Source organism: Mastomys coucha, unplaced genomic scaffold, assembly GCF_008632895.1.
Source record: "Mastomys coucha isolate ucsf_1 unplaced genomic scaffold, UCSF_Mcou_1 pScaffold20, whole genome shotgun sequence".
Classification (NCBI taxonomy): Eukaryota; Metazoa; Chordata; class Mammalia; order Rodentia; family Muridae; genus Mastomys; species Mastomys coucha.
In genome coordinates, this window is record NW_022196903.1 from 84389551 (window position 1) to 84414028 (window position 24478).

The 24478-nt window shown below is 49.9% G+C and overlaps 1 protein-coding gene and 1 long non-coding RNA gene across 11 annotated transcripts in view; both read right to left on the reverse strand.

The window, feature by feature from the left end:
* Positions 1-2586: 2586 nt before the first annotated feature.
* On the reverse strand, positions 2587-8755 carry LOC116099264. The gene is made up of 3 exons (XR_004122180.1): positions 7289-8755; positions 6032-6112; positions 2587-5599 (listed from the first exon to the last, which is right to left on the reverse strand). It is a non-coding gene; the product is annotated as an uncharacterized LOC116099264 (long non-coding RNA).
* A 188-nt stretch (positions 8756-8943) lies between these two features.
* Positions 8944-24478, reverse strand: part of LOC116099261 (IQ motif and SEC7 domain-containing protein 1) — a 330953-nt gene continuing 315418 nt past the window's right edge. For 7 of the 10 annotated variants that reach the window (XM_031382555.1, XM_031382559.1, XM_031382556.1 and 4 more), the window contains 8 exons: positions 21320-21459; positions 20935-20964; positions 19710-19835; positions 18610-18709; positions 17974-18135; positions 17232-17408; positions 13341-13390; positions 8944-12287 (listed from right to left, as the gene is read on the reverse strand). In XM_031382555.1, the coding sequence (XP_031238415.1) occupies positions 11787-12287; positions 13341-13390; positions 17232-17408; positions 17974-18135; positions 18610-18709; positions 19710-19835; positions 20935-20964; positions 21320-21459 (1286 nt within the window). In that variant the 3' untranslated portion in view covers positions 8944-11786. The remainder of the gene's footprint in view (positions 12288-13340; positions 13391-17231; positions 17409-17973; positions 18136-18609; positions 18710-19709; positions 19836-20934; positions 20965-21319; positions 21460-24478) is intronic. The other 3 variants (XM_031382561.1, XM_031382565.1, XM_031382562.1) reach the window with 2 other exon arrangements.

Sequence of the window (24478 nt, forward strand, 5' to 3'; positions counted from 1 at the left end):
TTCCTGTTGAGACCATTTTACCATTTTACCTGGTAATTCAAGGTGTGTTGACCCCTGCATGCTGGGGCTGCTAGGGGTACTTCACAATGGCATGAGAAAGCTACTCCTGGAACAGTGTTAGCTGGGTTGGGGCCAACGAGAGATGAAGCAGGAGACACATTTGCGGCGGCAGCAGAGGTGAAGTCAGGATCTGGGATGGAGCCACACACAGGGCTCAGCTCTGCATCAAGGGTGAGTGCCTCTGTGGGGTCAGCACGAGTCTGATTCCTAAACTCCAGAACTCCACCAAACAGTCAACCTGGAAGTCACATTATCTGAACCCCAACAGAAACTGGATATCTCTTAGCTTTGATAACATGACCATGGCTCTATTACATTCTGTCCCACGGGCTCAGTCAAAGGGTTTACAACAACTTAATACTATTCAGCAACTTTTCTCATGTTCAAACTACATCAAAATAAAAGGTTTAAGAGGCTGGAGAGGTGGTTCAGTGGTTGAGAGCATTAGTAGCTCTTCCAGAGGCCTGAGTTCAGTTCCCACAAGTGACTATAACTCTAGGTCCAGGTTATCTGACACCTGCTGTCCTCTTTGGGTACCTGTGCATTTGCACATGTACACACACACACACACACACACACAAAAGTGGGGAGCTTATACTGATAATTAAAAATAAAATGATGTTTAAGAGCTAAAATAAGCCAGGCAGTGGTGGTGCACCCCTTTAATCCCAGCACTTAGGAGGCAGAGGCAGGCGGATTTCTGAGTCTGAGGCCAGCCTTGTCTACAGAGTGAGTTCTAGGACAGCCAGGGCTACACAGAGAAAAAATAAAAAGAACTAAAATAATAAAAAGTTTAAAACTAAAATAATCCAGGCCTGCCAATTTATGCCTGTGATCCTAGATTCTTGGAACTCTGAGGCTGGAGAATTACAAGTTAGCAAGACCTTGTGTTAAAGTGGGAAAAGGGTTCAGGGAAATGGTTTAGCAGAGAAAGATGCCCGATGGCCTGACTTCATTCTTTGGACCTGTATGGTAGAAGGCAAGAACCAACTTCCACAAGTTCTCCGACCTACACACATGCACTGCACCCTCTTCAAATAAACAATAGATGAACACTAATACATTTTTTTAAAAAATAATCACTTATATCACTTGATACAGAGCTACAAATTATTTAGAAAGAGAGAAGCTCAATCAAGAAAATGTCCCACCAAGATTCTCCTGTAGTGCATTTTCTTGATTGATGATTGATGTGGGAGGGCTTAGCTTGATGAAGGTAGGGCCAACTCTTGGCTGGTAGTCCTGGGTGCTATATAAGAAAGCAGGTTGAGCAAGCCAGTAAGGAAGCAACAGAAATACAACTAAGAGAGAAATTAGTACCAGCTCATGGAATATTGCTGTGACAGGCCTATATTTTTTGGAGCAAGCCTGGCTTGTGAGGTTTCAGATGGAAGTTTTAAAGTTTTTCAAAGACTTTGTCATGTGATTTTTGTTTTGTTTTGTTTTGATTAAGAATTTGAAGTTCTGATTGTCTGGGGCTGGAGAATCCACGGTGATGAACAAGAGGCCAACAGCACTAAAGTGAAATTTTGCTTTACCGAGACAATTGATGCTGGTCATTGGGTCTAAAGAACCCGCTGTGGTTAAGAGACCAGAATCCTTGAGGATCAGAAATCTGTGCATATTTACTCAGGGTCAGCATACAAAAGCTGTGGTCCAGAGAGGGCAAAAGCTTACTTGAGGTGTGAGAATTTCCCAGGTGATGCTGATCTTAAAGCCATGAAAGGCCATGCATGCAGAGCACCCGAGGCTTGGCACCAAGAGAGGCTGGGAGAGGCCACATATGAGTACGCAGCCTCAGAAGCATTGACAACCCTGAACTGAAGGGGTCAATGAGAGAGGCTGAAGCTTGGCATCATGTGGCAGGGTCAGAGTCACTGAAGGGAGCCCAAAAGAGGTTACAACTCCAAGTTGTAGCGGAGACACAAGTGTTTTGAGATGTTAGTACCATAAACCAACTGCCAAGGACAGCTGTAGCTGTGGAGTAGAAGCCTGCACTTTTGACAAAAGCTTCCTTTGGAGCCTAGCGACTTTGAGTCCTTCAGTCTGACACTGGGCTTTTACATTGTAAGATTTTGGGTTTGCTTTGATTTGATCTGTGCCTGGCTTCCCCATCTTGGTGCGAGAAAGTTATTTTATAGAATCCCACAGTTAAGAGACTTTTTTACCCCGGACCTGTAGTCCTGTCACATTAATGACAGTACAACTCAGGATGGTACCAAAAAGCAGGCTGAGCAGGCCACGAGGAGTAAGCCAGTAAGCTGTGTTCCTCCATGGCTTCCGCATCAGTTCCTGTCTCTAGATGCCTACCTTGAGTCCTGCCCTGGCTTCCCTGGATGATGAGCTATAAGCTATAAACTGAAATAAGCTAATTCCCTTCCTCCCCCAGGTTGCTTTTGGTTGGTGTTTTGCCACAGTGGTGGAAACACTACGACACTCATCTCATTTGTCTCCGTGCACTCCTTCCTGTTGTGTTAGTTACTTCTGTTGCTGCGATAAAGATTCCATGACAGAGGCAATTACAGAAGGAAGTTTATTTGGGTTTATGGATCCAGGCAGTTAGAGCCCATCATGGTGGGGAAAGCATGGCAGCAGGTAGCAGATATGACAGCCGGAGCATAAAGCTGAGAACTGATAGCCTTGAGCAGCAGGAACCCAAAACTTCCTAAGGCTTGAAACTCTTTGTTATTATGTTTCTTGTTGATTGGGATACAGTGTAAATACCATAAAACTTGCAGTCTTGACAGTTAAGAGGTCAGTTCCCTGGCTGTAGGCCATCAACATTTTACAGTCACTTTACCTTCCACGTCCCCACTACTCCCACTGCCCACACGTCTACCATCACCATCCCTTCCCTCCACCCACCACCACCATCTCTCCATCATCTACTATGGCCCACCCCCTCCAGCCTTACTTATCCTTGTACAATCCCAGCGGCTCCTATCTACGTCCAGAAATGTTTGGTGTGTAATCTTTATTTAAAGCGTTGGCTTTGCTCCTTGGAGAGACCTTTAATACAGAGGCTTCTATGGTTGCTATGCAGCTCCTAGGAAGCTCTGTGTACACTGTGAGCCTGGCTGTCTCAGGCACTTGTTGTTTTTCACTTTGAGGTCGCAACTCTGCCTGGACAGGCAGGCTCACCTTTGGTGTCTGCAAAGGCTTCTTTCAGGGTTCTCTGCTGACATTTATTTCTCATTTAACCCTGCTGGAGCTTCTCATGGCTTGTGCCAAGCCACCGTGTTCTGTCTCAGTTCCTTGTATGATGCTGCTGTGCTGATGGTGTTTTGTGAATTTTTTGCTCGCAGTTCTCTGAACTTCTGGGCTCTGTGGATTTATGCTGTGTGGGCTTTGATAAACACATGTAAACCCTTGCAATGAAATACTGAACACACAGACAAGTCAGTCTTTACAGCTCCATAGCAAGGGGGGACACGGCCAGGAGAGAGAACACATCCCATGAATTTATTTACATACAACATAAAAATGCAAATGACTATACTACTGATTGGAGGCTCACCGATGTCTGGAGACAGGACAGACAGGTTCATCACAGGCACAGGAGTCTCTGGTGGAAAAGAGGGAGTTTTCTTCCCCTGAGGTGGTGTTTTGTGAGTGAGCACATCAGCTGTTTTAAGTCTGGAATTGAACCCTTGCCCACTGGCATTCTGAGCAGGAGTTTGCACAGCAAGCCAGCAGGGGGAGTTTTTCTTGCTGCCGAGGCTAGTTGGCCCTGTCCAAAGGCTAAAGTCTGAGGCTGGCCTCTGTCTATGTCACTGATAGACATAGACAGATGTGCCCCTGGGGTATGTCTGGTAAGTGCCAGCTGGTTCACGCCAGGGATAACTGTGTGATACGTGTTTGCATACACACACACACACACACACACACACACACACACACACATACACACACACACGTGTGTATGTGCCTGAAGTGTAGGCTTGATGGCCTGACAGGACCTTGCAGTGACGCCATGAGTTCTGCTTTTTGAAGGTGGCCACTGAATTACTGGATACCTACATGGCTCTAAATGATATTGTTAAATTCATTGGGAATTTGTACTTTAAAACAGGTGATTTTGCATCTTGTTTTTGAGGCCGCTAGTTACATCATTAGACACCAAGATGAAACTCCTGCCCATGCCCCTGCCCCATCTTTGCCTGTGTGTGAGTGCCCATATCTTTATCAAGCCTTTCTATGGGCTGTCTTAGGTATGCCTCAGAATAGGGGCAGAATTGGCAGAGTTTGGCTCTCCCATCCAGCACAGACTGAATGCAGTTCCAGTCCAAACCTGTCATGATTTCATGGAAAGCTGGGCGGCTGGCTGCTCTAAGTCCTGACTTAAGGGTATTCCTCAAACAGGTCCTTGGCAAAGGAGACTCCCATCCAAACCTGTTGAACCCTGCTGGAACATGGCTTGGAAGTGAATGCATGCTTACTGCATATGTACATGTTGCATGCACACATGCATGTAGAGAGGTCAAAGGCCAAACTCAGGTGTCATTTCTTAGGTATTGTTTATCTTGTTTTGTTTTTATTTTTTGAGACAAAGTTTCTCACTGTCCAGGAACTCACCAAATAGCCTAGCCTGCTGACCACTGAGCCCCAGGGACCTATGTCTCAGCTTCCCTGGCACACATCAGCATACATGCCTAAGCACTTTCCTGGCTGAGCATCTCCTGATCCCAGGCACTCAGTGTTCAATGTCACTGAGCTTGATCAGAATTACTATGGCAAATTATGATAACGTACTAGCCAATCTTACAGTATTTTCCTTTCAATAAGAGTTGAGCATGTTTCTACTTAGACATAGCAGCTTGGCTGCTGTTTTGAGCTGTACATCTATTCTACTCAGGTGTCTTACAGTGTGTCCTGGTTTGTGGAGCCTGAACGATATGTGGGAGGGGATTTGTTTAAGAATTTGGTTTATGATGCTGGGGACCTGCAACATCCCATGGTATGCTGTGTGCAGACTAGACACCCAGAACAGCTGTAAATCACATGCCTGAGACCATGGGGAGCCTGAGGTGTGCGCTGTGGTCCTGAGTCAAAGATTGGAGGCATCTCTGGAATAAGGGCCAGAATTCCAAATGCAAGAAACTTGAGTGAGTCTGAGGACAAGAGATGTGTGTTCCACCTGAAGCCAGACCAGGCCTCTTGCTCTGTGTGGGCTCTGCTCCACCCAGGATGTCCATGGATTGTTGATGGCCCCTTGTCAGGGTAAGGCAGATCTGCTGCAGACTGTCACCAGGTCAGATGTTGGTTTTTTCTTGAGAAGCCTCTCAGACCACCCAGGAAAAATGAACCCAATTTCCTCAGCTCAGTGAAATCCACACCTCAATCATCCACCACAGGAGTCATCCGAGTGCACTGGCTGCTCACGGTACCCTCACTCTGTTTATCTCACAATGCCAGTCTGTCTTCATCAGTGATGTGCTCTTTATTTGGTGGTCCTGTCCAGTCGATGTCCTCTCTATCTTCAAAAGTCAGTGATTGTATAGCTTCTCTCGGTGAGGGAATCCTGGTTCATTCTTGTAATCTGGTGAGACAGAGCCCTCAGGACAGTGGTTTCCCCTCAGCTTTAGGTCTCCATTCCAGCTGTTCCATGGTTCTCCTTCAGGGACTCCAGTTACAGACTACTAGGCACTCTATACTCAGCTGTGCTCTGATCTCAGACCCCACCCTTTAGTTTCACTCTCTTGGATCCTTTCAGTTTTTTGTTGTTGTTGCTTTTGTTTTCTTTTTTTATTGGATATTTTATTTATTTGCATTTCAAATGTTATCCCTTTTCCCATTTTCCCCTCTGGAACCCCCTATCCCATGCGCCCTCCCCCTGCTTCTATGAGGGTGCTCCACACCCGCCCACCCACTCCCGCCTCCCCACCCTGGTTTAACCCTCCCTCCCTTGGTGATCAGAGTTGCCTTGTTCCTGGGGTGACTGTTTTCCCTTCAGTTCTTACCATGCACTTACCATATGACTGCTTTCATATCCTCGACTGCTTGTCTACTTTGGCTTCATGAAGGCAAGCGCTCTACTCACTTTCTTCTGTTGCTGTGATAGAACCAAAAGCAGCTTTGGGGAACAGCTTATTTCAGTTTACACTTCCTGATGATAGCCCATCACCGAGGGAAGGAACTCAAGGCATGAAATGGAAGCAGAGACCAGGGAGGAATGCCTCTTAAGATGCTCCCTGGCCTAGGCCTCTCCCAGCTAGCTATCTTACTAAGCCCAGAACCACAGGCTTAGTGATGATGCCACCCACAGTGGGCTAGACCCTCCCATATCACGCATCAATCAAAATAGTCTCTTACAGACATGACCACAAGCAAGACAGACCTGGGCAATTCCTCAACTAGGTCCCCTCTTCTAGGTGACTCTAGGTTGTGTCACATTGATAATACCAGGACAGGTAGGTTGCCTTAGAGTTACCTTCCTCTTCATTTTGTATATGGAGTCTGAACATGTTCATGTGGGTGTGTGCACATGTGTATGGAGCCTAGAGGTCAACACTCAGGATCTTTCTCTATTGCTCTCCATCTTATCCTTTCAGATAAGGGTCTCTCATTGGACATGGAGCTCACTGGTTTGCCTAGGCTGGCTGTCCTGAGTTCTAGAGGTCCTCGTGCCTCCGTGTCTCTTGCCCTGCAATGCTGATGCCCAGCTTTCACATGACTGCTGGGGATTTGAACTCAGGCCCTACAGGTGTTCACACATTCCTTTGGGTGTGTAACCAGGCAGTGAGCACACTGAGCACAATCCCTCCGTAAAGCTTGCTTGTGGAGGTCTGACTCTTCATCTCCACAGCCTCCTGATGAGGGCCCTTTCTCAGGGTCTGTGCTGGCTGAGGTCACTGGCATTCTCCCAGAGTCCTGACTGTATTGTGCTGTGGGGTTCATCTCGACTCTGCTGCCTTCTCACTGACCTGTGGCATCTGTGACTTTGGCTCTCCTAAGTGCTGTGCATAGCCAAGCTGTACATGGAGTTGCATGTTGCTTTCTCCAGGGTAGTTCACAAAAGCTGTAGGGAAACTCCGAATAAGGAAGCCTCTGTTACCTGCTATTTTAATGTACGATCCTATCTTCCCTGTCAGCTGCTCTGAGGGCAACCTGTGCTAACTGTAATGAGCCTGTCTTTCAGATTTAAGTTGAATGTCTCTGGCTTTCACGTAGGTTTTGTATTTCATTTTGTTTTTGAGCTAGAATCTTGCTATATAGCCCTGGAACTTACTATGTTTCCCAGGCTGGCAATGAATTCAGGGCGATCCTCCTGTCCTGGCTTCTGGACTTTCAAGATTTACAAGCTTGTGCCATCATGCTTGGGTATCTTTCAGATTTAAATGGGAGTTTTCCTCTCTTATGACCCTGATTATGTTGTTGTAACTGGAATAGAGGGAAGAAAAGGTTTCTCTAAAAGTCATAAAACTATACAAGAGGTATATAGATATACTAGGCGCTTTTCACAGTACATGATGTACTTGCTAGTAAGGAACACCATTTCAGCTACAGGTATCATGACATGGCCTAGGGAGAGCAGAAAGAGATGGGCTTATGAAGGAGTCCAAAGGGGAAGGACTTGTAGCGCTCACAGAGGAAGGGCTTATAGGACACCAAGGGGCCATGCAGAGTTCTAGGAAGGGATGTGTAGGCATCAGAGCAGTTGAGCCAGCAGGTGAGGACTGACTGCATACTTCTGGGGCTGAGTGGCTGGACCCATGTACAGCCTGCAGCAATCAGATGGTCACAGGAACAAATCCCTGCCCCAGGTCTTCTATATCTCCCTAGTCAGGCTTCACACTGTCATGGTCGGCAGGGGCCGGATACACTGTTGGCGATGCTAACAGCCTAATGAAAGCCATGTCCTGAGCCTGTCTGCTAGTGGTGTTGACCCAGCATCTCTATCTCCCAACAATAGATCATTTTCAAGGGCATTTTGTCCAATCCAGCTCTAGGCTGTTCTACAGTCAGATATAGCCCTTGTCCCCAAGGGAGACAAATGACAAGTACAGCTTCAGGAAACCTGCTCTGTAACTCAGCCCTTCCAGAGAGCCACAGGCTGCAGCCTGGTCAGTCTAACCTGGGAGGGAATTGGAATAGCCTAGGACAGACTGTACAGCCCACTTCCATGAGGACAACTGTGGTGGTTTTGAAGGAGATCAACAAAGGGTGCTCTGGGAAAGTCCAACAGGGAACTGGACCCTCACTGGGAATTCAGGGCATTAGCTAGAGATATCCTGGGCCAGGAAATGAGAAACCACACAAGCCAGCTTCACGCATCACACTGACCAATGTGGAGGATGGGCAGCTTGCCTTGAGCCTCCTAAATATCTCAGGACTGAGCTAGCTGGGTTTTTCTTACTCTTTTCCCCTGTATGTTGCTCTCAATCCCTGGTATTTCCTATTAGCCATCTCCCCTCTAGCTCAGTGAGAGCCCCAAGCCTCAGCATTTGCTGACACAGACATGATAGACATTGCTGAACACTCCTGGCCGCCCATTTAAGTCTCTCAGCAGCACCTTCAAGAGTTCGTTAAGGGTCTCTGAGGAAGCTGTGTCCAGACAGAACAAGCCTTGTCATGTTAACTGGAGACCAAGCCCTGCTGACCAGAATAGAATGACCTGAAAAAGTGACACTAAGTGAGGTTCAGGATTTATGGGTCCCAAAGGAACTCGGGCTCAGTGATACTTTGGCTGGGTCCTCCTCACAGTGCAGATGGCAGTCACCCACCTTCCCCACCACAAAACAACAGAGTGGCTCTCAAGTGTTTGAACAGCACAGATGCAAACCCTGATGCTTAACCCTTAAAAAAAAAAAAAAAAAAAAACCCAGAGGCTTTAAAATGTGCTAGAGAGCACGCTCCACATCAGGCGGCTGGGGACAATGATGGCACATTAGGGTGAACTTTATTTTCACATTACAACTCACTTGGGAGCTTCAAAAAAAATACAAATCCACAACTTTACTCTTGTCCCTGGAAAGCCCTTTGTGATATTACCAGCTGCCTCCCCTAAGGTATTCCATCTGTCACCAGTTCCACAGACGGCCAGAATAGCTCAGGTCATTAGTGAAGGCCCTAAGTGTATCCTGACAGTGGTAAGTGGAAGTGTAAATACTCAGAGCCTCTGCCTCCTCTTGTCTCCCCTCTCCTCAGTCAAGGACCACAGGGTCTCAATGCCATAGCCGAAAAACAGGCGACAAGGGACATCAGTATGCCAATAGCGTTTGCTTTCCAAGCTAGTTCTGCTGAGGAACTTGCAGGCCCAGGCACATCCTATGAAGTCAGGTCCCTGACTGTAAAATAACACAGGATCACAAGGTCTCATCACCCCAATAACCTATGGAGTCAGGAACTCAAGACAAAGACTGAGTATGCTTAGAAGTCTGGTCCCTAGAACCCACCCACTATCCTCAGCTTGTCTCTAGGACACATGGAAGGTAGCGTGGGAGGAGCCTGGAGCCCTGACTAGCCAGGAGAATGCAAGAAACTGTGAAGAGAGGGAGGACCCCCGCTCCACTCCACCCCACCAGATAATTTGGGCCTTCCTTCGAGTTTGTTCCTGAGTGGTGCCCCTTCAAAAGCAGTGAGAGTGTATCTAATAGCACATCTTTTTCAGAACAATCTCAAGTTCACGGTTGACGTATCACTGGCTCAGAAGAGGGTGGAAAAAAAGCCGGCATATTTAATGTTACCACTCCAACTATTTGCCAACAGTAACACTGGTGTATTTTGTAAATGTACAATACAGAGAGCACAGCCCCACACGACTGGTGCCAGGTCACATGCAGCACAGTTCTCTTTCCTTGTCAGACAGTGTTCTTTAACTGAGGACAGACGGTACGTGGAGCATAAGCAAGGGACTCGGGGCACTGTGAAGTGGGCAGCTCCTCGACAGCTGGCCCCAGTCAGATACACTATGGTGATCAGTTCTCTTTCTGTGTAGAGAGATGACAAGAGAAAGATGAGCCATGCTGACAGAGGATGGGAAGGTGGGTCGAGCCCCTGTGAGACAGAAGGCTGACCTCCACGTTGCAGGATTTGCTCTCTGCAGAGATACAAAGTGCTCAGTTTGCAGATCTGCTGGTACGTGACCTCGATGATGACAACACGAAGGGGAGGGAAATGGGTGACCCAAGCAGGCCAGCAGAGTGGTGATGGGCCAGAGAGGGCTCCTGATCTCTCTTGTGGTTGGGCAGGCCCCGGTGGCTCACAAGGTCCTAGACGCAGCCCATGGTCAGGCGGCAGCTCTTCCATTCTGAAAGGGCCCCTGTGCAGGCAGAGGCCACAGGCAGTCCTCGGGTCCTAGGTTTAGGAGCACAGCACTGGAGGCTGTGATGGCTGGAAGGGCTGAAACTGTAAAGTACAGCCCGTGGGTGACTCAGGCACAGGAACATGGGCAGCATGTGGCCCCAGGGGAGTGCATGGTGTCACACATGGAAGCGACAAGAACACAGCTGGGGCATGTGGGGCCTGGCAGCTCACTGGACCATGAGAGGCAGTGGGGGCTTCACCTGGCCAGGGCCAAGCACTCATTGGCCAGCTGCAATGATGACACAGGGGTCACGAGCACATGGCTGCATGGAGTTACAGTGATTGCTGTTGCCACTCAGAACACAACACGGGACACACACACCGCCCTGGGCCGCCCAGCGCTCACGCCACCCGCCTGCTGGGGCTGGGAACTGGATGAGAGAGTTATGGAAGATGAGTGGTCATTGTGTTGGGGTGGAATCCCTCTGCCATGTGGGCCCTGGGAGGGCTGTGGGGGGGAGGGGAGAGTGGCTCACCATGTACAGAGGGAAGGAATGTAGAGCACAGGAGATCAAGTTATGGCAGCCAGTATAAAGTGTCTAGGGATCTGTGGGGCTGACTGCACGTTGCCTAGTTGCTTACTGGAGATAACAGCAGTTATAATACTGGTTACTTAGAATAGTACTCTGTTAATAAAATAGGGGACTATACAGAGCAGAGTGGGGTTTTAGACAGTCAGGCGCTGTGTTACTTGGCACAGTGAGTCATGAGCGTGTAAGGTTTCAGCCAGGCTAGAGGGAGTCTCTTCGTATGAAAATATGGAAGGATCTGGGTTTGTTCTAGCGGGAGTTTTTGGTCTACTCACACATGTATGTAGATTGACTTCCTGTCACCTAAGTGGCAGTCCTTAGGAGGTCCCTAGTGCTAGCTTTGTGGATGAAATGCTTATCTTCCACACACAAATACTACCTATACAGTATGTATATATATATTTATATATTTATATATTTATATTATATAAAGTTTACTTACGTATTTTCATCACCCATATCAGGTCTACTTATTATTATTATTATTATTATTATTATTTTGCCCACTGCCAATAACAGAGCAACAACACAGCCAGTCTGGGGGTTGGTTCTGCTTTGTCTGACTTCTCTATTTTATATTTTCTTTGCTAGGATGGGTTTTCAGATGTGTGTAAAGTAAGGGGCTGAGGGCTGACAGGGTGAGAGGCAGGTCCACTTCTCCTTGGTCAGCGCCATGTCATTGGGTGGGTGAGGCCCAGCCTTGGGCCAAGGGAGGACTGGTGCCAGGGCTAAGCCAGAGTGGGAGCTGTGCTCCATGGAAGGCAAGCCCACGGGCCCACCCAGGCTATGAGGGCAGAGGGAGTGGAAACAGTGGTGCCTTGGGCTGGTCTGAGGCTGGTGCCTGGTAGGCCTTCATGTGCCTGGTGTGTGGGAGGCGGCTGCCTAGGCTGTCTACACAACTGTGCTAATGCCGCTGGGCTTGGCCTTGCTGCTGGTGGGGGGCGGTGGGGCAGGGGGCTGCCCATGGTGATGTGCTGCATGCCCTGCATGACCAGGGTGAGCTGTGGGCAGAGGCGGGTGGCTGTGCGCATGGGCCCCATATGGGGGGTGCCCGCTGTGTGGGCCATGGTGGTACTGGTGGGTGTGCTGCAGGTGGGGGGGTGGGTGGTAGTGGTGGTGGTGGTGATAGGGCGGTGGGTTCTGCTGCACGTGGCAGTACTGTGCATGATGCCCATGCAGTGGGCCTTCTGAGGGCCCAGGGTGATGGGCGTGAGGGGGTGCTGGGGGAGGGGCTGAGGGTGGATGGGCCTGGGGAGGGGGCTTCCCTCTCCTGCTCCCAAACAAAGAACCCAGGAGAGAGGAGGAGTTAGGCACGGGCTGGGGGGGGCGAGATGGGCACTCTCGTGTTGAGGTCGCTCTCCGGCGCATGTGAGGACTGCTAATGATGGAGCCCTAAAAAGGAAATTCATAGAAACCAAAATTAAAAGATCTCAAAGCACACAGGCCAGACCAAGTTTTCCAAATTCAGAAGTCACCCACTGAACTGCTAGGCCGGAGGGTAGGAAGGATGCGGGCTCGGCCTGTGTGGGGGCAGCTGGGGCTGGTCCTGATGGAGGTGAGGGGCATCTCCTTTCTGTGAAACAGCACAAGGATGCCTCTGCTCATGCTGTGCTGCTGCCAGACTGAGACATCAGCCCACATGATGGTAGGTAGGGTGTTGTGAGCATGTGAGCCCAAGGAGTGGCAGTGAGTGTGGAAAAGGAATGAACCTGGTTGGGCCTTAAACTCTTCTGGGACCTCTGCCCATGTGGGGGTCCAGAGGTATATGGGGAAGATGGTATCAGACAGGTAGGACCCTATAACCTTATCCTTGGGGGTGTGGGATAGCCTAGGACCTTCCTTGCAGCTGCTTGTTACAAACCCAGGAGGAGTAAAACGTCTGTAGGCCGAGTCAGGGTGTGGGCAGCAGGAGGCAATGGGGGGATGAATGAGAGCTCATGAAATCCACACTGACTCTTCCTTTCTCTCAGAAACTCCTCCTGTGAACTAGCTAAGCGATTCCATTGTGTCCTGACCCCAAACACACAGCCAGTAAAACTCCAGGAAGGAAGCGATGGATGGCGGAGCATAGGGACAGGAGAGTGGGGCTAATACATCCAACAGTGAGAGCTGAGGATGAGTGAGGGGCGGGTGGCGCTTGCGCCCGGGGCAGGACCTGAAAGCCAAGACATTCATCATGCTCAGGGACCACAGGGACCAGGGGTTAAGTGGAATGAGAACACAAAATCCACACCCTCCCTCTCCCCAACCCTTGGGTCAGAACAAGCAGTGAGAGGCATGGATGCTTCTAGGCAGAGAAGCTGCATGCAGGGCGGAGGCAGGCAGGGCGGGAGGGCCAAAGTCTGTGTCTCTGCAGGAAGGGGAGGGAAGAGCAAAAAAAGACAACATAGAAACCAAGGGTGGGTGACACAGGATGGCCAGCTGGACCGGGTGCTTCCTACTTACTTCCACATTGCTCTCTAGCGATCCCGCACTGCTGCGACGCCCTCGCTTCCCTGCCCAGAACATGCAATACCAGAGGTTAGACACGCACACCAGGCCTGGTGCCACTGCCACCTGCACTGCCACTGCCCAGAGCTGGGGCTGGCCCATGTGTCTGCCAGGTACAGGGCTCGAATGGGCTCAGTGGGGAGGCTGGCAGCAGTGCAGTGAGGAGTTTTAAAAACAATGGCGCGAACGAACGCTCGGCAAAAGGGAGAAAATGTTTTTAAAACTAGGTCCAACATTGTAATGCTTATCCTGAACTGTGGGTTTGGGGGGTCGGGGTCTGAGGTGGGGATGTGTGTACCACCTCCTCAAACTTCTGCCTGCTCACCTGACTCAGTGCAGCCAGCCTCAGATGAGGTCTGGGGGTACAGCTTCTACAACAGCACAAGGCCCCATGACCCCAGTGGATTTCACATATATATATATATGCATATCCACATGCATGTTCACATATATATATTCCCCTCCTTGCTGTTTGGGGCAGAGCAGTTGGTCAAGGGGAAACTGAGATTTAGGCCCCTTGTCCTCTAGGGCTGTGGTTTGGTTTGTGCAGTGCCCTGGTTCCTGAGTCTAGCTCCCCTACCCAGAACACTGCAATGCATTCTTGTCTACAAGGATGTAACACATAGTAGGTACTCGTCAGACTATGCTGTTTATGTCAAAGGGAGGTTGGGTCTTCCAGAAGCCCACTCGTGCCTCAATGGTCCCTTTAGAAGCCTCTCCTTGACTTCTTGCATGAGAGTGCAGAGGCATGACGTTGCACTCCCTTCTGGGTCTCCCAATGAGCTTCTGTGAGGGCAGCACTGGCTATGAGGTGAGCATCCATCATGCTGTACACGTCAGAGGGAAGCATCATGGCAGAGACAGGGCATGGGCTGCACAAAGTGTGCCTCTCAGGGGGCCATGACCTATCATCAGGGCCCTGCAAAGCTGCAGCTCCTCAAAGGAGACTGGACCACACAAAAGTATCAGGTGGAGACAACTATGGGTCACTCAGCCTTGCCATGGCCACTGAGAGGACCAGTAGTGACAAGAAGATGTGGAGGAGGAGATCTAGTTCCTTCTTTGCCTGCTGGCCCCAAGTCCCAGACTCATGGGAGAATCTGAGCCAGAGGGAAAGCACTGCACCATTCAGCTGCCGGGCTTCCCAGGGAGATGGCCCCTTCATTTGATGAGAGGAAAGGTTGCTTCCCTATTTGCAGGTACAAAAGAGAGTTTCCACTGAAGTCTAGGACAAGCAAAAGTAGACTTTGCGCTGCAAAGGATACACTCACTACTGCTTAGGCTCTTGGCCTCAGTTTCCCCATCTGTGATATGGGTATTTCCTGCCTCCAAACTGCTCTTGGGAGGCCAGGACAGTGTTGCTCCACACTCACATGATGAGTGCCCCCTCTCTGTTGTCATTTTTCAAACAAGCTCTCAAACCCCTCATGCTTGGGACTCTTCAGAAAAGTCCAGATGGCTTATATTCTGCAGCTCAAACTGGAGCAGAGAGAAGGGATACTGCCAGTGGGAGCTGTAGTTTCTTCAATTTCATCTTTTCCACTTCTCAGCTCTCTCCACAATCAATCACGGAGTTGGGTGTTCACTGTTGCACCTCACACTCCTGTTCAAACATTTAGGCCAATGGAAGCAAGGCATGCTGGGTGCCTAGGTTCACCCCCTGGTCTGCATGGTTCATCTGAAAGGGTCTCATGTGGTCCTCAAAGACTTGGCTGCATTTCAGAGATAGGATGGGCTCTCCTTGCATTCTGGCCCTCAAGCCTCTCTCACTATTGAGGACAATGCATTGAGTTGTCATGGTAGCTTGGGAAACTAAGAACAAGGGCTGCCTGCTCAATGATGGTAGCAGAGTAATGGCATAGGCTTCAGATGCTGACTCCAGATCCCATGCTGCCCACAGTCTCTGTGGCTGAACCTCGTGCAGTAGGAGGTGAGATAGCTGTTCAGTGCCACCAGTTCTCACAGATGGACTGCCCTGGTACAGGATACGAAGCCTCTGGGATTCCAGGGATTACCTCTCTGTGGGAACTTGGTGCTTGTCAATAGCTGGGTAGGCCAGGCTGGGCACAGCTACTACAACATCTGCTATGACAGGCTCTGGCTCTTGTAGCCAAGGGAAGAGGACGGGCCTAGCGCTGGGTCTCCATCCCTCTCTCGAAGGGAGGTGTCTATGGATGAGTTTGCCTGCGAGCCATCCCAGGTTCTTTCTGGGCTCAAGCCTTGTCCATGGTAGATGGGCTACTGCAGATCAGAGGTAGCTGCTCTCGGGGGACCCTGCCTGACAAAGGCCTGCATCTTCATGATAGTGCATGATAGTCATCACCTCAGACTTTGCACAGTGGCAGCTTTGGAGAGTGAGGAAGATTTGGCTGCCTGTGGGGGCCCCATTGCCCAGGTCAAGTACCCAGCCTTTCCAGGTGTCCTGCCAACGTCGTCCACGGTAAGCTGCTGCTTCACTGGGCATCACAGGAGGTCTTGGTCTGGACTCAGATGCCTGAGATCCCCTCTGAGTTTTTTGCCCCTGGAATCCTTGCCTCTGTAATTCAGAGAGCAGCTGCATCAAGGAGCTGCATCGTTGCAGGGATGTAATCAGGGTATCCTGAGCCCGCTGCCCTAGCCTCAGTCACAGCAGGACCACTGCACAGACTCAAACCACCCCAGGGCCCAAGCAGTCGAGTGACATGGTTGGGCTGGACAGGTCACGGGTGACATGGCTGGGCTGGACAGGTCACGGGTGACATGGCTGGGCTGGACAGGTCACGGGGAAGCTAGTGGTTCTCAACCAGGAGTGATATGACACCTGGCATTTCTGGAAATGCAACAGGTTGTCACAACTGGGCAAGTGCTACTGGCCTCAGTGACCCCAGGCACAGTGCAATGGCAGGCAGTTATTTGCCCCAGAGTGTCTCCAGTGTCCAGGTTGAGAAGCCCTCGCTTAAACCCTCATGCTGGTGGTGTCAGATTTTCACTATGAAAAAAAAATGACAAAAGCAAAGAAAACTAAAAAAAAGGAGAAAACAATTCCTGAGAAATGAGAAAGCAGTATGAGGCAGAGCTGTGGTGGGAGGGCAAGCAAGGAGTGCTGGGCAGGCTCGGAGGGCCCCACAATAAGCCCAGGTCACTGCTCCGTGCACACTAACTGGCTGGACACTTGTGGTAGCTAAGGAGCTGCTGTTCTGACAGCATCTGTTTCCTCTCCAAGGCTGGATAAGATGACTGAAAGCAGCGTCCCCAGCCTCACAGTACTCCCTACCTGTAAGAAATCTAGGAGGCTTGAGGGCTCCTGCTTTCTGGGGCTAAGTGGCTGGCACCAAATTAAACCACAGAAACAAGGAAACATGACTGACAGTGAACAGCTTCTACCGTGGTTATCCCCACACCCTGGAGCTAGTCACATCTACTGCAGCAGTGGCTTTTGGGTAACAGAGGCCTGGAATTCTCAGGAATAGAGTTCTATAGGAAGCAAAACCAAGACAGTGAGTGGCAAAGGGGGTTCCCAGCGGCTCAGTATGCTTCTCTCCGTTTCATTCATTAGCATAGAACACACAGCAGCAGAGAGCACTTGGGATGCACCAGCCTGATGCTCTTAGCCTTAGAGCAGTTGGTACAGGGGAAAGCGATAAGGACCCTGGGAGAAGTAGGGAAGTGGGGTGCCATCCCTGGCTGTCTCGCACAGACTGTCCCGTGGACACGTCTGTGCTCTGCTACCATCCTGGAGTGCTCATGGACTTCCAAGAGCATTGTGTCCACGCCCAAGCAGCCCTTTCCAGCACCATGACTGCCTGTACGCCAGGCCTCAGTCTTGCATGCACCAGCTGGGAGGGTGCTTCTCAGCCCAGCTCTTACCCGCTTCTGAGAGGTCTCTCAGTGAGCTGCTGAGGGCGCTTCGCTTGAGGCCCTCGCCACTGGCATAGCTGTCATCCAGGCAAGCCCTGCTCAGTGTCCCATTGCCTGACTCCTTTTTGAGGCTGGAGCACTGTGACATGCTGGGCCGCACGACACCTTTCTGCTTCTCGAGCTCCGCTGCAACAGAGCAGGAGGGACAGTAAGAGGCAGTGGCCACTGTCCTGGGCCCTAGTTCCTGGGAAGAGGGAGGGAGATTCCTGGGAAAGCCAGGGCATGATGGCATCCTGCACATTGCCTGGGGACCAGACTGCTTGTGATAATGAAGACTGGCACTTAGGGCTCAGGAAGGCTGCAGTTTAGGCCTGGATGGGGAGAACATGAGTCTACAGAGGAAGAGATAGGGACAGTGTAGAGATCTATAGAGCCAGGATCCTAGCAGTTCCTGGGCCAGAACGAGGATAAGGATTAAATGGCACAAGCCAACTCCTCAGTGATTAGAAACAAGGGGCAGGCTAAGACAAGGAGTGTGCTAAGGGGAACTATGGCTCCCCAAGCCCATGGTAGGGGCAGGGGTGGGTTGGGGGAGACAAAGACCCGGATATCTCATGGCTGGGCCTCAAGGAGCTCTGGCACCAACCACTTCTGAACGCTGTCAGTGGCACAGGACAGGAAGGCTCCTTGGGAAGACCTCTTGGGACTTATGTGCTATGGAGTGCTTCTTGGTGCCTTGCTTGGGACTTACACTCTATCCGGTGTTTCTCCATCTCCTGCACTTCAGCGACAGACTCCCGCAGGTCATCAGTGAACTTCTTCCGGTCCTGAGGATTGGGAGCGTTGAAGTTTATTAGCACTTTGATATCTGCTCCAGGGACAGCAGACGTGAGCCGGATGCCATTGGGATAGTCTGCAGGGGAGGAGAGGAAGGGTCGTGGAGTCAGCAGTCACTATGTGGTCCATGGCCAGAGAGTAAGTGTGGTGTGCACTGGGATGGGCTCTGAAATGGGCTCTGCAGAGGCAAAACCATAAGCATGGCCTCTTCATGACATGGACAACGGCCTAGCCTGAAGCCCATGGCCACTGCCAGGCCTAAGTTCTGGAGGACAATGGCATCCTCAGCATAAAGGGTAGGCAGTGCTGTGCCCATTTTACAGAGCAGGGGTTGGTCCCTGAGTAATGAACTCTCAGCTTCTGCATGCTTCTCTTGGACATGTCGTAGATGCACCGGCTTCTGCCTGTTAAAACCCTGGTCCTTAGCAAAGTACCACTCTATTTGTCTAGTCTGAGAGGGAAGGAGTGATCCAGAAGGCTTGGATCCTACCTGAGGATGACAGGGTAAAGAAATATTTCCTGTCACACCTGACAGGCCCTAGGGACTCACACTGGTTCTCGAAGAGCAGGACCTGCATGCCATAGAGGGAGAAGGACTGCCGGAAGCTGTATGTCACCGAGTTCTTCTTCTTCTGAAAGATCTTGGTGACCTAGGGCAGCAGATATGAAGCTGAGATGCAGTGTTGGTATGGAGGCTGAGGTCCCCATGCCATCTTGGCTAGCCCCAAAGCCCAAAACTGGGGATGGGCACCTAAGGCAGGGTGGTGCTGGCCTCAGAGGTCAGGGCTTGCTCTTTCCTAAGAGCAAAACTGTTGTCTCCAGGCTAGCAGATAGCTGGAAAGCCCATCACAAGTGAGAGGCTCTCTGCACATGAGGACACTCAGAGATGGGGTTAATTTGGTCAAGGCTTTGAACCTTCATGTCTGAGTGAGGTCTCTGCCCTTCAAAGCAGGCATTATTTGATATCAAAGAGACAAGATGCTAGCCAGTGAGGCAATTGTACTGGCTACCTTATCACATGATGACACACTAGAGTTATTCGAGAAGTACCTCAAGTGATAAAACCTATTAGAGTGGTAAGTCTCTATTGGTAGGCAAGTCAGTGGGGCATTTTCTTGATTGAGGTGGGTGGTGCCACCCCTGGGCAGGTAGTCCTGGGTTGTATAAGAAATGGAGCTGAGGAAGTCAGTAAGCAGCATTTCTCCACAGTCTCTGCTTTGTTTTGGTGCCTGCCCTGACTCCCTTCATGATGGACCTGCTTTTCACAGCAACAGAAAGCAAAGGGGGTGGGGGGTGGGGGGTGGGGCACTTTGCTGCCAGCTTGAGAGTGTGTGACTTGTTGAGCAGGACAGAGTCCTACACTGCTAAGTGGCAGTGATACACACGTGGTAATGGCACATGTGAGTTCCCCTAAAGTCTTAGAGTTTTATGAGAAAGCAGAGTGGGGCCAGATATAGAGTCCTACAATATAGAGCACTCTGGAGTCAGGGCCCCTCGCTGTTGACATGGGGCAAGGAATACCCCTGTTCATGGCTATGAGTTAGAATCCCTCAAAATCAGACTCTGGGCCAGTGCCCTTGCTCAGACATGGGTATAAGGACATCTGGGCCTCCCAACACCACCCCCCACTCACACACACACACCACATACCACCAGGAGGTCATTGAACAGGAAGATCTCTCGCTGGTGCAGTCCCAGCTTCTGGGGTTTGTTGGGGTCAGGAACTTCAAAAAGCCGGCAGTAGCAGACCAGCCGTCGATGGGGAAGAGAGAGCACCTGTGCAGGGAAGGATACCAGACTATGGTCACCGGTTGCTAGGGGCATTCTGAGATTCTTAGCTTCTGTTCTCTGGGCAGGACTTAGGTTGCATTTGCCACGCTCCCTTCCCATGTGTTCAGCTGGCTCCCTGACATGTCACAGAGAACTAACTCAGTGTCAGAGAGGAAGCCATGTGTTCTGACTGCCCCCCAAAATACCTATACTTATTAGCCCTCTTTCTGCAGACAATCTTCGCAGTCCTCCCTAGATGAGAAAATTGAGGCATGCAGAATTTAGAGTAGCTGATGATGCAGGACACTACAGAGCCATGCTCTGATTTGAATCCCAGGGGCATTTACTCAAACCCTACTCCTCTGGTACCTTCTGATGCTTCTAGATAGCCTGACCCACTCTGGGGATCTGGCCAGGGTCTTGTCCTGTGCTTTGCACACATGCTGCTACAAATATTGCCATTGGTTTACAGGAGCACCCCACAACTGCTCCAAAGCCAATCTATCACCCTCCAGACCACACTATAAGCCAGTATCCTGTGGCAGAGGGGGCAAGCCATCAGCAAGGCCCAGCTCTGCTGTTGAAGTCCTGGCTCTGGGCAGTCTGAGATTGTGTGTGTGTGTGTGTGTGTGTGTGTGTGTGTGTTGCCCTAAGAGGACTGATGACATGGAGCTGGGCATACTGGAGACTGCCAGGCACGTGTCTGCTTGTATAGTCTGGGACATGGGTAGCCAAACATGGGGTGGCTGGAGTAGTGGAGGTATGAAGTGTGAGGGACAGGGACAAGAGTTAGGACAGAGCAAGAAATAATGGAGAGGGGTGGGGGAGACAGGAAAGCCCTTAGTGGCTACATAAATGTCCTCTCAGGCACACTGTCTAGGCCTGGGGTCAGCAGGGTACCCACAGATAGAGCCAGGACCCCATCTGTTTGGCTTGCCACCATCACCTTCCTTGTATGGCTAAGATTCAGGACCCACAAAAGTGTGAGGCGGGGTAACTATGAAATTGAGATTAGGCTCTCTCTGGAAATGAACTTGGATGCTGCAGCAGCCTGAGGCATGGCAGAAGAACTGCAGATGGGGCGTCAGAAGAGCAGAATACTCACACAGCCAAGACCATGATGCAGGGATCCAATCTATAGGAAAAAAACAACACACAAGAAGTGAACTGATGTTCCCAAAGGTGGATCCCCCACCCTCAGCAACACCTGCTCTTTCTCTTCAGCCACCAGGGTGCCCAGGAGTACTGCCCCAAAGAGGTCCTGGTTTGCTGTGGTCTCTTGGAGGATATAAGGGCATCCCCAGGACAGGGTTAAGCAGGCAATAGACCACATGCCATTGTGGCCCATTAGTCACTTGAGGGCCTAATGTTCTCAGCTGCAAGAGGAATTGCTTAGAAAAGCTCCAGCCCAGGCTGGGAGGGCCCTCACAGTGGTGGAGGAGCTGACCCAGGATTACAATGAAGGGTAGAGGACCAGGCCCACTGCGTACCGGCTTCTTGCCCACGATGAGCTTCTCAACCTTCTGCACCTGGGACACATGGTCCTCATTGGTCTTCAGTTCTCGCTTACGGATCCTCTCATAGATCCCAATTAGCGTCTCCCGGGGAATGTCTTCACCGTCATCCACACCTGGTCAAGGGACAATGACCAGACATGAGAGTGGTGAGCACTTGGGCAGCTGTGGCTTCATGCAGCCTTGGGCCCCCCAGGCAGACCTTAGATTCACATGTTTCTATCTGGAACCAGCAGACAAACATCTTCCTGGATTTCATCAGAGTCACAGCCCTTCCAGGACCCCAGTTATGAGTCCCCTTAAGTCCTCCTGCCAGAACCAGCAGGTCACAGAACAGGGCTGTGCCACCTTCTATAACATGGCTACAGTGGTCCCAACTCCACAGGTGAGGCTAGAGGAGTGTAGTTCTCAACCTTCCTAATGTTGTGATCTTTTAATATAGTTCCTATGTTGAGGTGACCCCCAACCATAAATTTATTTTGTTGCTACTTCATAACTAATTGTGCTACTGTTATGAATCATAACATAAATATTGGACATGCAGGATATCTGATACGTGATCCCTTCAGGAGTTGTGACCTATAGGTTGAGAACCACTGGCCTAGGGTATACATAGGCTATGCAAGCTGAAGTGTAAATCAGGCTCTTAGACACCTGGAGCTAAGCCCTGTTTATGTCCCTTCCCAGCTCATACCTATAGGTAAGTGACCCATTCTCCTGTGTTTGGTGTCCTTTTGTGTCCTTTGTCACCAAGAGCATCAGTAATACTTGGGCTTGTCACAGAGAAATGAGAGAGACTCGTGGTATATCTAAGCAACCTCCATGGAGCTGTGGTCATCTGTGGTGTTGCCATCCCACGGCAGAGGCCTAGGCCAGCAGTAACTGGACCACTATAACTACAAGCACACAAACCACCTTTTTTACTACAGTGAAAACCTTGGGGGGGCTGGGCGGTGGTGGTGCACGCCTTTAATCCCAGCACTTGGGAGGCAGAGGCAGGTGGATTTCTGAGTTCGAGGCCAGCCTGGTCTACAGAGTGAGTTACAGGACAGCCAGGGCTATACAGAGAAACCGTGTCTCAAAAAAACCAAAAAAAAAAAAAAAAAAAAAAAAAAAAAAAAAAAAAAAAAAAAAAAAAGAAAAAGGAAACCTTGGGGGAACAGAAACACTCAGGAGAGCAGCTTTCCTGTGGTAAACTTAGCCCCTCAGCCTACACAGGACCGGGCCTGTGAGGACTCATAGGCCATCCCACCAGAACCATCACTTCTAACCCTCCTCTCCACTGCTTCTGAGGAGCTTGTCCATGGAGATGAGGCACATGCCAGCCTAGGGTGGCATTATCACTTCCTTCTCAAAGACTGAGAGACCCAGGATCCACTCAGACACATTACTGTGTGCCCTACAAACAAGGACCACAGATGTACAGTGTGATGAGAGAAGACTTTCTACAGATAGCCTGGGCAGAGCAGCTGCAGCAGCGGCTATAGGAACTGAGCCCAAGACCTTCATGGAGGAGGTGTAGCCTAGTGAGACACTGGAGAACTTTTACTTTCTGCTTTTCAAAGATAGACTATAGGCTGGCAAGATGGCTCAGAGGATAAAATGTGCTAGTTTGATCTCTGAGACCCACAGTATGGGGTTCCCCAAAATTGTCCCCTGTCTCTTGGCCTCAGGACTGCGAGCTGGTTTCCTCCCATTGCCTCTGAATGCCCATACATACATCCACACAAATACGTAAGATGTTATTTAAAGACAAACACAAAAATAGACAGTTTTTAAAGCAGTTTTACGCTCACAGAAAATTTAGCAAAAGACAGAGAGGTCCCTGGAGCTCTCTATACCCAACTTTCCTGGAAATATCCCAGAAACATGCTTTTTTAATGGCCATGACCTTTACCAAGTCTATGGCTTACACATTAGTTCAGTTTTGGTGTCTGGCTGCCTATATTCTTGGACAAGTGTGTATAAATACCATTACACAGTTCTAGAGTAATGACTCAGCAGTTAAAACTTGCTGCTACCCAGAGGACCTGGGTTTGGCTCCCATCACCCATAGGGAAGCTCACAATTCTTAGTAGCTTCAGCTCCAGGGGCTCCAAGGTCCTCTTCTGGTATCCATGGGCACCAGGCATACACATGATCCATAAACACACATTCAGGAAAACACACACACACACACACACCACATAATAAAGATGGAGGCTGGAGATATGGCATAGAGGTTGAGAGCACCAATTGCTCTTCCAGAAGATCTAGGTTCAGTTCCCAACACCTCCATGGTGGCTCACAACCGTCTGTAACTCAATGCATGTGGTACATAGACATATATACAGGCAAAACAGCAACACACATAAAAATGAATATATTTTAAAACAACAAACAAAAACCCTGATATTAGACTGTCACACAGAATTAGGCCATTGTCTCTAAATTCCTAGTTCCCTCTATCTTTCTTTCCCAAAGCTTTTTCAGCCAACTTCTCTAGTCTTTCTTAGAAGCTGAGAAGTGACTCAGGTAGGCTGGCAGGTAGCCTTCTACACTGGTTGCTTTCTCTTAACAAGTGATTCATGTCTCCCCCAGATCCACAGCTGGTTTCCTTGTGCTGACCAGCAACCCTCTTGTGTAGATGTGCCTGTATTCACCCTTTCATTAGGGCTCCTTGCTACTGCTTGGTATGGTTATGAGTAAAGAAGCTCTAAGGATGAGCTGGAGAGATGGCTTAGCAGTTTAGAACCCTTGCTGCTCTTGCAGAGGTCTTGGGTTGGATTCCCAGAACCTACATGGTAGTTCATAATAAGCTGTAACTCCAGTTCCAGGAAATCTGATACCCCTCATCTGACCTCTGTGGGCATTAAGCACACATGAGGCACACACAGACACACACAGACACACAGACAAACATTCTAATATATGTGAAATAAATCTAAAACTATGTTGCATGGTGACCAAGGAAGGTGTTCAGTGACTGTGTAAGTAAGATGGCTGCACTATATAACTTTCTTCTTCTGGTGATGAATATAATGCCCATCTAAAAGTAGAAAATCTGAAAGTTTTAGCTAAAGGGAAAGACCACAAGCTGCTAATAAAGTCTCCTTTGACCTCTCTCTCTCTCCCTCTCTCTCTCTCTCTCCAACC